Below are 13,844 nucleotides of genomic sequence, written 5' to 3'. Positions count from 1 at the left end.
TGGTGCAAGCGTACAACCAATCTTACCATCGAAGCATCGGACGTGCCCCGCAAGACGTGACTCCCGACAATGAAGTGTTGGTGTTTGAGCGTCTGTTCGGTACGTCCCCGACGAGGGCTGTCCCCAAGAAAAGTGGAGAGTTGACCGTAGGAGATTGGGTGCGCATTGGCAAAACCAAACGCACTTTCGACAAAGGTTACTTACCTAACTGGACGACCGAATTGTTTCGCGTCACTGGACGAGTGCATGGCCGTCATCCTGCCGTCTATAAATTGGAAGACATGAACGGAGAAGTACTCAAAGGAACGTTTTATTTGCCCGAGTTACAACGTGTCACCAAAAAAGAAGACGACGTGTACGACATCGAAAGCATTCTCGAACGCAGAACCCGTAAAGTGGGCAAACGACGTGTCAAAGAAGTCAAAGTACGTTGGAAAGGATATCCACCCAGTTTCGATTCTTGGATCGACGCTTCGCAAGTCATCGACTATAAAAAGAAGAAGTGACCATCATGCCCTTTCACACAACAGACGCAGCTACATCGACCAGTCCTTCTTCACCTAGTTCTTCTGTGCAAGATTTACAAAAACAACCCTTGTGGGTGTGGTGTGGAGAACGTGTGCCTAAAACGCAAATCGTCTTTTTCTGCCAAATCTTCGTGGTGTATTGTGTCATCGGGGCAGCCATCGCCAATTTGAGTTTGCAACAAGGAGACAAACAATTGTGGACCATTTTATTGAGCAGTTGCATCGGTTACCTGCTTCCCAATCCCTCCCTGAAATTCTCCTCGAACGGGAACGTTGTGTCCAGTGCCAGTGCCAGTCACCACTCCAACAACCACAACCAGAACCCCATTTTGGGCGGAGACACACCTCTGACGTCCAGTAATATCCCCTCGGACAGCCACAGAACTCTGGAATTATGAGTCACCAAAACCAATTTTACTTGACCTTACCCAGTGACAGTTCCATGGAGGTGTTTCCCAATAACACATTGTGCTGTTACACGGCCAAATTACCTCAAGCCATCCCCTTAGATCACGAAGCCCATTGGGAAGTGGCTTTAGTAGAAATGATTCACCCTACACAAATCAAAAACATCACTGAAACTCAAAACTTTTTTGAGGTCGAAATCCTGAACCAACAATTACAAGAAGCCATGACTGACATCGGGTTTTCAGGGATCACAACAACATCCACCAGCAATCCAGCCTTCAAAATCTACACCGTGAAAATTCCACCAGGGTTTTATTTTAGCGGCCAACATTTGGTGGACACTATTGTGGACAGGTTCGAGTTCGCCTTTGGCAAAGCCCTGAACAGAGCCAAAAAAAGTGTCACCCTGGAGTACCATAAAGTGGCTCGTCGCTTACTGATGAAATTTCAGGATACCCAAACGATGTCCATCAGTTTCAATCGTGACTTGTTTGATATTTTAGGTGGAGACACAAACATGGCTCCAAATTTTAATCCGAAGATCAACAGCAATACGGAATTTTACAAGTATTTTCGATTCCCTGTAGAACTGAATCAAGGACTGAATTTAATGTTCGTGTACTCCGATGTGGTGGAGTATAACGTGGTGGGACACACCTCTGTACCGTTACTGCGTGTCATTCCTTTCAAAGTGGATAATACCACGGCCAGTGACCAGGAAGGTGGAAACACTTACCACGTACACCGCGAATTTGTCCATCCTCATTATTTGCCTGTCAGCAAGTCGTATTTGGACACGGTCAACATTGCTATAAAAGGAGATTTGGGACAAAATATTCCATTCATCAAAGGAAAAGTCACGGTGAAACTCCATTTTCGAAAACGGTTCTCTCACGACTCGTAAGTAAGTCATGTATCCAGTGTACCAAGGGGTTGCTCGACAGCGAGGACACGGTTTAGGAGACATGTTAAAATCGGCCTTTCGTTCGGTGGTCCCGGTGTTGAAACCGATGGTGACACGCGGATTGCACGCCTTGAAAGATGCGGCACTGACGCAAGGCAAAGAATTTCTCCAAAATGTCATCATCGACAAACAAAACCCTAAAGAAGCCTTCATGAGGGCAGGCAAAAATGTCTTGCTGCAAACGGGCAAAGACATTTTGGGCCGACGAGACACACCTATAAATGCCCTGCACGCTACCGAATCAGGCATTCAGCAAGGACAAGGCAGAAAAAGACGACGACGAAGAAAACACCCTTTCACCAGACTTCAAGCGAGAAAGGCCAAGAAAAGAAGAACCGTTCGAGACTTAGACGTTTTCGATTATTGAGAAAGAACAGAACAAAAAATGATCCACCGAGAGTCATGCGCCTGTTCCAAGACAGAACTGGATCTGTTTGCCATGCCCCCCACCATGATGACGATGCAAGAATCCCAGTGGGTGGAATTTCACCCCGTCTCCTCATTGACAGCCTCAGCTCCCATCGAGTTTGAAATCAAAGGACAGCCCGAAGATTACATCGATCTGAATAGCAGTTACTTGTACTTGAAAGTCAAAGTTGTCGATGAGGACAATTCGACCCTAGATGGCGATGAGGTAATAGCTCCCGTCAACAATTTCATGCATTCCTTGTTTAGCGGAGTGGACTTGTACTTGAACAACAAACTGGTCAGCAGCAGCATGGATACTTACCCTTATCGAGCGTACCTGGAAAATCTCTTGACGTACGGAATAGATGCCAAGAACACTCATCTCAATGCCTGTGTGCTATGGGAAGCTGACGAAGCAGGCCAGTTTGAAGAATTCCAAACTGATACAAAGGATAAAACTAAACCAACAAATGACGGATTTATAGAACGAAGAAACAGAATCATAGGAGACAACAAAAGTTTAGAACTGATGGATCGTTTGCATTTGGACATGTGGTTACAAGAGAAATATTTGCTAAACGGGGTGAATGTCCGCCTGAGACTGAATCGTAGCAGTACCGCTTTCCATTTGATAGGTAAAACTGCTTGCAAAACTGTCATCGAGGAAGCCAGGCTCTACGTACGACGCGTAGAAGTGTTACCTAAAGTGGGTAACGACATCAGTCAGACGTTGAGCAGAACGACCGCTAAGTATCCGATCCGACGCGTGGAAGTGAAAACCTTCACCATTCCCAAGGGACAACGATCCATGATCGAAGATCATCTGTTTCAAGGACAGCTACCCAAACGTTTGATCGTTGGTATCGTCGAAAATACAGCCTTCAACGGAGATTTGGGTAAAAATCCTTTCCACTTTCAACACTTTGGCGTGTCCAAGATCGAAGTCAGTCGCGATGGCAAGACCTTGTGTACCCGACCTTTCGAACCTGACTTTGAGAAGAAGAATTACTTGAGATCGTACTTGTCCCTGTACGAAGCCACCGGCCAGTTAGGAACCAACACCAGTCACGGTATTACGTACGAGGATTACGCAGGAGGCTATGCTTTGTGGGCTTTCGATTTCACTCCTGACCAAGGCAGCGACGAGGGACATTTCCACCCTATAAAATCTGGCCAGATTCGTGTGGAAATTCAGTTTAAAGACCGAATCCCTGATGAAACGGTGAACGTCATTCTGTATGCAGAATTCGACAATACCATAGAAATCAACAGTTTGAGAGAAGTCATTCTAGATTACTAGAAACCATGGAAGACTGTTATCCCTCTTTACCTAGTGGAGAAACTTTGGACATGAAATGTGAGGAGACTGTGGAAGAAGTGATCATGATGAAGTCAAGATGGCCAGAACAAGAAGCCCATTTAGTCTCCTGTTTTGCCAAACACTTGGTTGACAAAATGACGGAATTGATCAAGAAAAATTGCTATGGATGTCAAAACGATCATCCCAGTCAAATTCAACACGATAAATGCCTGATGTTGAGTCAAGAAGAAAAATTGGACGAGTATCTGGACGAAGCTTGGAGCCTCATCTCGAACAAAGACGTGTTGCACCAGTGGTATAAAGACTTGCGTGAACATTCTTGTCCACCATTAACCACTCAAGAGATCCATCGTATCGAAGCTCTCCTGAATCAGAGTGAGGAAACAGAACGAATAACCGTTTATTCGTCAGACATTTTCAAGCAAAAAGTCAGAATCGAATTGACGACTTATTATTACCTGTGAAGAAGAAAAAAACAACACAGATGGATACCTGGGAACTTTATTACCTTCTGAACCACAGTTCGTATACGGCTTCTTGGAATCCTGTCGTCTGTGCTAAAGATGAACTCCCTCATCGCAAACCTAAAGACCATCAAGCTTACGTGATCAACACGGACGACAGTCATCTCCCAGGAACCCACTGGGTAGCCGTCTACTTTCCTCAAGAAGGATGTGTGGAATATTTCGATTCGTACGGATTGCCCCCTTTGGAAGACGATATCATCGACTTTATGAGAAGAAATGCTCAAACCACCCGATTCAATAATGTGAAATTACAAGGCACAGATTCCTTGGTGTGTGGACAGTACTGTGTGTATTTTCTGCATCATCGCAGCCTGGGCTATTCCTTAGAACATTTAGTGACTCATTTCGATCCTCGTTCTTCTGCTAGAAACGATGTGAAAGTAGATCGATGGTTTTGTGACCATTATGCTTATCTTTTGTCTCAAGCTAGGAAACGTAGTGTCCATCAATGGCCTAATGATTTCCAACAGTGGAAATCACAATTTCATTCACAACGTTGTCAGCCTTGTTTAAAGTAGATTGTATTTGAAGAAAAAAATGTTTGTGATTTGAAAAAAATTGTTTGATGTTATAGTGTTATAGTGTTAAAAATGTTAGAGTTGTTGTTTAGTGTTAAGTGATTTTTGAATAAAAAATGTTGTGTTTTGAAAAAAAAATGCCTTTGTGGTTTGTTTAGCTATAAAGAATGTTGGATTGATGCTCTTTCATTTCTTACTATCCCTCTCATGACACTCACTGAACGTTGCGGCTCGAAAACCGTGTGGGGGATGTTTTCCTTCACGTCCGCGCTTTAACTTTAAGAACCGGGTTGTTCCCAGTCTAACCATCCATTGTCGACTCATCCTCCAACGAAGATGTGCTCCAAACTAGCTAAGCTCAACGAAGCCTACGTGAATTTGCATAGGGTCAGACACAGTCTGATACCGAAGCCAGAAGAAATAGAGAACGTGAGAATGCTAAAAGTCACTGAAGACCTAATAGAAGAGCTCTTCAGAGAAGAAATGAACAGGGAAAAAGAAGAATGGACAGAAAAGTACAGACTTCAGAGACAGCAGCAACAGCAGCAACAGCAGCAACAACAACAGCAGCAACAACCTGAAGCTGACAGAGGCTTTGTCGATTGCCGTATCGACACCAAAGAGTTCTTCTTCTCTTTCCGAAGAAGCAGACCTATCGCCAGAAAGTCTATCCTCAGAGGACATCGCATTCTTAGAAACTAAAAAAGAATGCCATAGCAAACAAAAAAAAAACAGCCCTTTTCAGGGCTACCCCAATACTCTAGAAAAGAAGTAACGATCGATTTGCCAATGTGTGTGTAGGTAGAGTAGTGTGAAAATAAACACTAACTCTTTTTAAAAATGTGAGGGTATGTGTTGGTGTGTTTGTGTTTGTAAGAGCTTAAGTAAGTTGGTGTGGATAGTAGATTAAAATGATATCTTTTCTTAGTGTTTGAGGTGTATATTTGGAGTTAGATTGAATTGCTTTGCGTATGTGGATAGTCTATTGAAGTGATTTATAAAAAAAAATTTAAAATAGTGATGGGTAGAATAAAAAAGTGAGTGAGTGTTTCTTTTAGGTCCGCGCGTTGTTGTTTTTTTTGGTCATGATCTAGGTAAGATGAATTTTATGTTATTAGGGGGATGTTTTCCTTCACGTCCGCGCTTTCAGTATAAATTGAAACTCGTTCGGCAGTCCAGCTACCCTTGTTGATTGATCAACACCAAAAAATGAACACGAGACTTGAGAAACTGTTGGAGCTTCATGTGCATCTGGAATATGCCAGGCGCATATTAAATGAACTGGCCGCGGAAGCCATTGTCGAGGAGGGAAGGATAAGAGAGGAGGAAAGAAGAAACAAAGAAGAGGAGGAGAGAAGATATAAAGAAGAAGAAGAAAGAAGATATAAAGAGGAAAGAAGAAACAAAGAAGAGGAGGAGGAAAAGGAGAGAAGAAATTTCAAAATCCCAGAGAGCGAAAATTGGGATTCTGAAGCGACATATCCTGCCTCTGCTCTCTGCCCCCAAAAGGTAAAAAGTAACTGGGGGATAAGATGTGTATGTGGCGCCAGGCCTGGAAGGTGCCAACATTAACCAGGTGTCCATGAAGTTCCAAACAAAACAGCCCTTTTCAGGGCTACCCAATACTCTAGAAAAGAAATAACGATCGATTTGCCAATGTGTGTAGGTAGAGTAGTGTGAAAATAAACACTAACTCTTTATTAATAGTGGAAGTGTATGTGATTGTGTGTTTGTGTTTGTGTTAGTAACTAATAAAGTAAGTTTGTGTGAATAGTAGATTATGGGTTTATTTATTGTTTCTTAGCGTATGTGGAGAGTATAGTTTGGGTTATATTATATGAAATGAGAAAAGTGGGGATGTTTTCCTTCACGTCCGCGCGTTGTTGGGTCATGATCTAGGTAAGATCCATTTTATGTTTTTTAGGGGGATGTTTTCCATCACGTCCGCGCTTTCACTATAAGAACCCACAGTGTTCGTTGTTCAAACCATTCTGCAAAGAATAAAAAGAAGATGGCGTCAAACCAAATCGACAAAATACAAACCTTGCAAGACGTTTTAGACAACTTAGGAATAATGGAACAGATGCTATTAAGACTGGTTGAAGACCATTATTCCTATAGTCCCCATCGTGTGAAGATGGAAATTAATAACTTAAGGAAAGCAAAGGACAAGATTAGTGGTGTTATGAAAGAGATCAAGGAGGAGAAGGAGGATGAAGAGGAAAGAATAAGAATACGCAATTGGAACGAAAAAATTGAAAAAGAAGAAGAAAATGAAAAGAGGAAGAAAGAAGAGGAGGAAGAGAAGAAGAAGAAAGAAGAGGAGAAGAAAAAAAAGAAAGAGAAGAAGAGTGTAGGAGATAAAATAAGAACTTGGTGGAGGAAAAGAAGAAATTAGAAGAAGAAGAAGAAGAAAACCCAAAGGCCCTTTTCAGGGCCAGCCATATTTCTCGAAAAGAGATAGTCTTTGAATTGCCTACCCCTTTTTTTATTTTTTATTTTTTTTTTTTTAAAAAAAAAAAATCCCATGTTAATTTCCTTTGTCGCTATATGTTCCCACGATTTTTCTTCATGTTCAAATCCCCTTGTCGTTCAACAGTCCCACGATTTTTCTCCATGTTAATTTCCCTTGTCGCTATATGTTCCCACGATTTTTCTCCATGTTAAATTTCCCTTGTCGCTATATGTTCCCACGATTTTTTCTCCATGTTAAATTTCCATTGTCGCTATATGTTCCCAAGGGGTCCTGTAATGCTAATTCCCATTGTCGCTCTAGTATCCCACTTCACTACTTATTTAATTATCTGTATTATATTCTAAAAGGCAGAAATTATACAAATCTATGACGTGAAGGGAATATTGTAGTTTTATAGGTATCTCTTATGTCCGTAATTCAAGTTTATGTAGATTGATATTGGAAAGTAATTTTATGTTGAGCATTTCAATAAAGAGTTCATTCGTCAGAAACTCAAAGAGGCTTGTATCGTTACAGCATCCGAAGTACCCAATTATTGCCATATTCCCCAGATGTAGCCGTATCTACACCGTTATGAGTGGCACACTCTTTCAAGAGAGCATGGAACTCTTTCTTCTCTTTCTCTATCTCACCATGGGCAAAGACCTTTCTTAACTGATGACGAATATTTTTTCGTAAAAGCTGGTTTGAAATCCTCTCTCCATAACAATACCAAGGCTCGTAAATGATGGAAATTATTCGTCTATTTGCTCATTTTCCCTTTAAAATGAACACTCTTGTAAAATGCCCTGCCGTTTGCCATAATTTACTACCTTTAATCTATCCATCATGAAGTGTTTATCGTTCACTTAAACTTGGGACCTTAAAACTGAAGAAAATAACACACATTTCTGGCTCAATTTTTAACAAATTATGCCAGCACACAAGCTAAGTACATCGAGTGACTACATTTTTGTTTTGTTCTTATCATCATATCATTTGGTCTCTGTGAGAAGACAAGATACATTTGTTTAACGTCGTGCATATCACAGTATATAAATATAATCAGCTGTTTACGTCAGCTTGTCCCATATGATCAAAACTGGTGAACATAAATGAATATTTTGACTACGAGATGGTATTTGTCATCCCATAACATTGCGTTTGATTTGCTCAATGAAAGTGTTTTTTATTTCACACTATATTATAATTTTTCAGTCTATTGAAGAGATAGAAAAATTCAGGTATCTAAAGTAATTTAATACTCTCCGTCTCCTCAAGATCGACTAAGAATATATCGCAAGCAATAACGCGAGCAACATGGATGGATTTAAGGAAATAATAAAGTGACTTGCCACATAATACGAACGTTTAGAAAGCTTATTGCAGTTAAAGAGAAAAGTCTTTTTAATTAGAATACAAACATAAAACTTTTACATTTTAGAGTGCAGTCAATTGTTAAAATATTGTTGCGACCTTCATGCTGTGTTCTGAATCTGTTATTTAATTGCTGGTTTTTAATGTAACAAACAGCAATGTGTAAACTTAACTGGATTCGACCTTTCAGTTTTGTACCAAAACGGTCCCCTCTGAATCTCTGTGAGGACTGGTTTATACCCATACGTAAACTAAACTGGATTCGACCTTTCAGTATTGCAACCTCTGAATTTCTGTGAGGACTGATTTATACTAATGTTCCATCTCTCAAACTGTCACACACACACACACACACACACACACACACACACACACATATATATATATACGCATTTACATTTAAGTTTGTAACTTTCTACGTTTACAAGATGTGTTTGAATTTTCAATGTAAATCACTTAAATTTCGGATTAAATTTGCTGTTTGCCGAGTTGGCTGATCCTGATGAAATTTATTTCTTTCCGTGAACAAGCTGCAATCATCTGCTCTGATTTCTTTACTATATTCCTCCGATATCCCACTCAATAGATGAAGTATACATGCTAATTACTTTATTAGAACAATGCGATATATTAATTGGATTCATGACATAATCGTATTTCTCAATTCATTGGGCATAAGGCATTTTACAATAGGCATACAGCATATAGCATCTCGTAATTCAGATATATCGAATGGGAAAAAATGTTCGGATTGGACAAATATATTAGAAAGTTATTCCGTGTATTTCTTTAGTGAGAAATGATTGGTAGTTAGCTGGACGAGTTCCGTACCTCACCATTGCAAGAAAATCCATGCCTCAGATTTTTTCTGATTTACACATAAGGTGCAAAATGAAACAGAAATAGGTTTGACAAGAAAATGAAACATTCACGTAGGTTGAACCAAACATGCCGTCATGCGATGTACGAGGATATCGAAAGTCGATATGATGTGCCTACGCTTAATGCGGATTGCCTTATACGGGATGCAGGTTGCTAAGTGATTTTGATAAATGCAAAGTGCAGCATGATAAATGCGAATTGTTTCATGGTTGCAGGCATAATGCATTTTTCAAATCGCATGAAACACGTAGTAATTTTCGATTGTTATTATGGAATGAAAATCTTTTTCTGATTGGACAAATTTTATCAAGCTAATTGCATTTTCGCATTTCGCATGAAGTATGTAACTCAATTACGCAAAAGCATAGTAGATTTTGCACAAGGCAATCCACATTAAGTATGAAGCATTTAGTAATTTTCATTTTGTATCTGATCTCGATGCGAGAGAATATATGATACGCATATTCGGAACGTATGAGGGAAAGAGTTGTAGTTCTTGTACCCTCCATCCTTTTTTTCTTCTTGAAATATTGAATCAACAAAAACTCTTATCTCTTTACCCACACATGCGCATACGTTTTATGTTTACGCCATTGACAAAAAAGATTAAACCAAATTGCTTCCTTTGTTAACCAGATAGCCAAGGGATGAGAGATTTCAAGTATATAAGACAGAAGAGTGGGCTGGTATAAAAAAGAAGGAAAAAAAACATAAAATAAAATATAAAACAACCTGAGGGGAAACAAAAGAGAGACTGCATAATATTGGTGGCTGTTTGTGAAAACTATTCAGGACATAAATTCTTAAACGATGGAATGGATGGTAATTACGTCAAGAAAATTTGCTACTGTATCGCCTTGAATCACACCACGTGTAGTGGTTTTTATATCTAAGGGATGTGTGTGTGTGTGTGTGTGTGTGTGAGAGAGAGAGAGAGAGAGAGAGGTACAAATTAGGACGTTATCACCTGGGCTATCCAATCTACTGTATATGCAATCAATGATCCCAAATATCTTTCTTCCGACAGCAACATAAAATACAAAGTGCGTAATATTATTGCCAATAATACAATGATCTCAACAGATAGGTTCGGATTATTTGCTTACAAATGTTAAGAAACAATTGTATTATAACAATGATAATAACAATGCCGATTGATAACACATGATAAAACACAATGCTAACTAATTAAAGCGTAACACAAGCGTTCCACTAAAAATGGACCATTAATCCACAGCCCAATCAAATTTAGGGGGTTGAAGAACAACCATGAGTAAATCAATTTAGGACTCAGCAAACCTGAGGTGCGTTTTGCTTCACAGAAAGAAGTTTGTATATTTTCAGGCAAAACAATCTTGCAAAAGGATAGAAACAATGAATTGTTTATACTTTTGGGCGATGTATTTCAGGTTTCTTTTTATCGTCGCATCTGATTCGTACCAAAATACGAAGGATAACTTCGACATGTTACTTTCTGTGTACAAATCAGAAAACAGTTCAACGTCTTTAACAAACATTATACCCAAAAGTGATCAATCAGAGGCTTTGGATATTACCATGAATATGGCCATACACGCTTTGAGTGGATTCGATGCCGTCGCTGGACAGGTTGAAATTGTGGGAAGTATCCAAATGTCCTGGTATGATGAAATTAGTTCGAACAAATTTGATTTCACTGATGTTACCAGCCTCGTTGTGCCTCAGACTAGTATTTGGACCCCTAGTATTGTTCTCGTCAATGCTATAGATACGGTTGAAAAAATTGGAAGTTCAACTTATAGCCCTAGGTACAACTACAATGATGGATTTGTGGAATGGAACCCTAGAGTTATCCTAAAGGCAGCGTGTGATCCAGATGTTACATTTTATCCGTTCGATCGACAGACATGTTCATTTATCTTCACACCTTGGATGTACAACTCCACGCAGATAAGTTTAACGTTGTCAAGCACGACTATCGACGCATCTCAATATGACCTTAACAGTGCATGGTCACTGGTCGAAACCAAGGCTGAAACTTACATATCTGAGGAAAGTTATTATGCAAATTTTACAATAACGATACAGCGAGAACATTTGTATTTCACTATCAATTTAGTAATGCCCATTCTTCTTCTTGCCGTGGTAACTGGTTTTGTGTTCTTACTTCCGGCAGCTTCGAATGAGCGAATCGGGTTCTCCATCACGTGTTTCCTATCATTTGTCGTTCTTCTCCAGACATTTATGCAGTATCTACCACAATCTTCTTCACCCATGTCACTGCTGTGTTACTATCTTGTAGTGATGATGATGTTTAGCGCAGCTGTATGTATTATTACCATCATGACCTTGAGATTGTACCAAAGCGCAGAAAGAGACGATGCTGTCCCTGGCTTTTTGAAAACATGTGTGCAGATCATTCAATGCACCATTTGTAGAAGGTGCAAGAAATCATCCACCAAAGAAGACCATGACAGCCTCAATGTTGACTGGGCTACCATTGGAAGACTTCTAGATATTTTCTTTTTCATCGCTTTTCTTGCTGCTCAAGGAGGATTCACGTTCCTTTTCCTTTTGCCTCTTGGATTAAGGTCATGAAGGACGATTTTACTGATTTCTATATGCGGAAAAGATGCCGTTACCAGTACCTAAGCCACTATATTGCATATTATTTGTGGGTTTTTTTTTTCAATTGACGATAAACGACAAATACTTCCACAATTCTTTATGTGAACGTTCATATTCAATTTATGTTCATATTACCTTAGTGGATAATCGATTTTTTATTGATTACCGCTAATTATATGCTATCATCAGACTCCAGTTTCTTTTACAAACTATTGCTCCATGAATATTTTTTGTGGTCAATCACAGACTGTTTTACCATCGATACGTTTGTTTTCTTTCTTTCTATAATCCTATGACACACTCACATGATATTAAATTGTGCACGTGGCCACTCTGTCTGATATAATCAGTAGAAATCTATTTTTAAAGCTCGAATCCATATGTTCTTTTTTACTATCGTTTTATTGAGCGTAACAGCGGCTACATTGTCCAAAGTTAACTTAACAGCTACAGACAACCATCGCGCTCCTGAAGAATATAGCACGATTAGAAAGAGCATGAAAGAGTACCCACTACTGATCACAAGTGACACATCATAATTGGATTGCTTTAAAATGACTAGAGAGACTTCGTGTACATATTGGATGGCAATGCTGTCCTTAGACAAAGGCTATTGTGAGTCCAAACCTATGTCTGTATGTGTGTGACTTGAATTTTAAAATAGCTTTAACAATTTTCACTAGTATCGCCACGATATCTGCAGTGTGGCAGTTTATGGTGTTATCTAGCACTAGGGCATAGTGCCGTATGCATGTGGCATTATGTCCCACCAAGTCACATTATCCTGACACAAAAGCGACCAGTGCTAACAATAACCTCTTAATGCTTAGCGGCTAGGGAGGCATCTGTTAGTATCATGTTTTTAAGTCTTTGGTATGACTCGGCCGAGGATGGAACCCCATGACCTCCAGCATCCGAGGCGGACGCTCTAACCACTTAGACCACCGGAGGGGTCTAAATTTGTTTATACTTATCTGATATAATTATTGTAAATGTAAACATACAGATTCGTCGTGGGGGTGGGGAGTGAGGACGTGTATACATTAGATTCAACGACAAAACTGATAAGTATGCATGTATTTCCTCTCAGATATCTTAAAAGAAGGGAATTTTTACTTCTAATCAAGAAAAAATATTTGCATTTTACCAGTAAAGCCGTCAGTGGCTGCGTTTAAATCTGTATTGGACGGAATCACACCATAGGAAATATCTGATGAATATTTTACTCGCAGTTATTTTATTATGAAAAATTTGGGAGACTCCGCTGACATGATGTCCGTGCACATAAGACGAAAGTAGGTAAATAGACAGTTTAAAGGCTGCATTTCAACAAACTCTGCAATTATATAAACCTCTTTAGTTCTGAAGGAGACGAGAGACAGACAGAGAGACAGAGAGAGAGAGAGATTTTGTATTACAAATTGTATTCCATTATCTTTCTATATAATTCTCTGGTTATACCCTGATACTGTTTCCAATTTCTGACAAATACATGCTTTTTTAGAGTGTCATTTTGTGGTTTTGTTTAATTACAAACTAATTTATATTGATTATACGAAATGTTACAGCATGAGAACACAAAGTATAATGTTTTGTTGGATTATCTTGACGGAATAAAAATGGATTCAAAAAGAAAACTATCATATCATTTACCGACTACAAGTAGGCCATGCAGTGAGACGCGGGGATGACTTCTGTGTACGGAAAACGGTCACGGTTTAAGAACTAAAATCGTGTGTTCCGTTCCAAATATTTTGATCTTCTATATACCATCACCATGGTTAATTTAGAACCATAAAAAAAATATCATCATTATCTTATTGTTTTTCTCCCTACAGACATAATAAATG

The 13,844-nt window shown here is 39.4% G+C and overlaps 1 protein-coding gene across 1 annotated transcript; it reads left to right on the top strand.

Moving 5' to 3' along the window:
* The first annotated feature begins 10,697 nt into the window (after nt 1–10,697).
* LOC149806422 (neuronal acetylcholine receptor subunit alpha-6-like) lies at nt 10,698–13,502 on the top strand. Its single transcript, XM_089974585.1, has one exon. It carries the CDS (start codon nt 10,762–10,764, stop codon nt 11,962–11,964), a length of 1,203 nt encoding a protein of 400 aa, XP_089830711.1. The 5' UTR covers nt 10,698–10,761; the 3' UTR covers nt 11,965–13,502.
* The last annotated feature ends 342 nt before the right edge of the window (nt 13,503–13,844 follow it).

This window comes from Sinohyriopsis cumingii, chromosome 1 (assembly GCF_028554795.1).
Source record: "Sinohyriopsis cumingii isolate HCF-2022 chromosome 1, ASM2855479v2, whole genome shotgun sequence".
Lineage (NCBI taxonomy): Eukaryota > Metazoa > Mollusca > Bivalvia > Unionida > Unionidae > Sinohyriopsis > Sinohyriopsis cumingii.
This window is presented reverse-complemented; position numbering and strand designations above follow the sequence as displayed.

Bases quoted from the DNA above. Each gene is read 5' to 3' on its own strand.
- LOC149806422 (XM_089974585.1), top strand. From the start codon at position 10,762: ATGAATTGTTTATACTTTTGGGCGATGTATTTCAGGTTTCTTTTTATC.